General features: G+C 32.5%; 1 protein-coding gene across 1 annotated transcript in view; it reads left to right on the forward strand.

Annotated features, from left to right (window-relative positions):
- LOC106879338 (cytochrome P450 3A21) overlaps positions 1 to 1,606 on the forward strand; it is a 113,051-nt gene extending 111,445 nt beyond the window's left edge. The window contains exon 10 of the mRNA XM_052976881.1: positions 1,250 to 1,606. Coding sequence (XP_052832841.1) covers positions 1,250 to 1,333 — 84 coding nt within the window. The 3' untranslated portion in view covers positions 1,334 to 1,606. The remainder of the gene's footprint in view (positions 1 to 1,249) is intronic.
- The last annotated feature ends 469 nt before the right edge of the window (positions 1,607 to 2,075 follow it).

Genomic DNA, 2,075 nt, shown 5'->3' on the forward strand with positions numbered 1-2,075 from the left:
CCACATAGTAACCAGATCTCCCTCATATATTTATAGTAAATACAATATTTGAAGTAAATTTAAATATCTTAATTTTCTCATAAAAATTGTTGCTGCTTTGGTGGCCCAGTAGGTAAGGGTGTTTAAAAGTAGTAACAAGACACAAGCAGAGGTTTCTAATCCCTGCCAGGAATTACAGGGTGGTCTTATTAAACATTTTCATTTTTTATCTCTAGAGATAATTAAAAAAATGAAAAATTTTAGTAAGACCCCTTAGTGCAGGCCCTGGGTAGGATTGAACCTGCCCAGGATGTTCAATGTGGCTGTCTAATTATGTCTCTACCCACAAGACCACCAAGACACCCAACATTACTGTAGTAAATTAAGGGATATTTAAATCTATCATAACTAAAGATAAAAAACAAAACTATCTCATCACAGCTGTAGCTCAGTAATTAATTCCAAATTGGGGACCTGCTTAGATGCCTTTGTAGGTAAGGACATTGATTAGTAAGTAGTGATTTAATATACAGGGAGAGGGTTTCAACCTGTAACTCTCTCAAGGAATTACAAGAGCAGTGGAGTACGGGGAGTAAATATTTTATTTTAAAAAAAATTTCAAATTTTTATGAACACCAAGGATAGTGCTCTTGAAAGGGATTGAACCTTGCTCAGGATGTGTAATACAGTGTATGCACTTACCCATATGGCCACAAAGACAACAACACTGAAAGCAGGCAAAAAAGAAGCTATTTAAATTGATTTATATATCATATATTTTTTCTTTTACTACCAAGGTCTGCTCCTGCGGTCAGATTTTATTACTAAATTGTTTCCAGTTCTATATTTAAGAGATGAGGAATTATTTACATTATTTACATTTGACAGACACCCATCCCCATCCTGCTTGTTGCCAACACAATGCTCCGGCCGATACACCCTCCAGCCCCCATCAGGTGTCCTGGGGAAACCTCGAACCCGAGTTCCCATTCCTAAGGTATTCCTCGATATTATTATTGTTATTATTATTATTATTATTTAGGTCACTGCCTGGAATCGAACTCTGAATCTTTGTAAAAACTCGCATATGGCATAGTGGTTAAGAGCACGGGCTACTAACCCCAAGATTCCAAGTTCAATTCCAGGCAATGACCCGAATAATAATAACATTGAAAAACACCCCCGAAATGAGAACCCAGGCTCATATACACATTAATGTATTTTTGTATGTTTGTCATATGATTTAATAACACCAATTTCTCTATTCCAGGACCCTCTTCAATTAGATGACGCCTTCTTACTGGCTTCCAAAAACGGAGTCTGGGTGAAGTTTGAACGAAGATTAAAAAAATAACTTGAAATACTGCACTATTAAATCAGACTTTTGTGAAATTATGTACGATTTAATCATAGATTGAAAAAGTAAAGTTATACAAAACAAAAATTGTTATTATAAAACTAGAAAATATGAAGATAATTTTTTAATAAATGCTTCCCTTTCATCTAACCAACATCTTTTTCTATATATATTTTATTGGTCATTAAAAATAAATCTCATACAGATTTTCTCAGAGAGCTATAATTCTACAGTTAACATGTGAATAAATTTGTATTTTTATTAGTTGTTCTTAACATTTCTGTTTCAAGTCTTTTACTATTTTCTTCTTGTCTTCCTTATATTTTCTACTTCAAACATCATTATTTCTCATCTCTAACACACACTCTCCCTCTCTGTCTGTCTCTCTTTCCCAGAAAAACAAAAGAATAACAGAAAATACAAGAAGGCCTTCTTTATAGAAATCGTAGTAATGACACAAATATTACAAAGTTTTCAAATTTCTAATACCTTTCTTAAGTCTCAAATTGAAATATTCTTAAATGTCTCCACATGAATAATTACATGTTAGCCAACTGGAAAGTGCAGCCTTTGAACCACATTTTTTTGGAAATTATCTTACTGTACAGGTCTTCTACTTTGATGTTTTCTTTTGTTTATATCATTTTTATTTCTTAATTTTTTTATTTTATCTACTTTTGCTATATTTTTCTTCTAAACACTTTCCCTATTCTTTTTCTTTTTATATTTGTGTATACAT

The sequence above is a fragment of the Octopus bimaculoides genome, chromosome 26 (genome assembly GCF_001194135.2).
Source record: "Octopus bimaculoides isolate UCB-OBI-ISO-001 chromosome 26, ASM119413v2, whole genome shotgun sequence".
Taxonomy (NCBI): domain Eukaryota; kingdom Metazoa; phylum Mollusca; class Cephalopoda; order Octopoda; family Octopodidae; genus Octopus; species Octopus bimaculoides.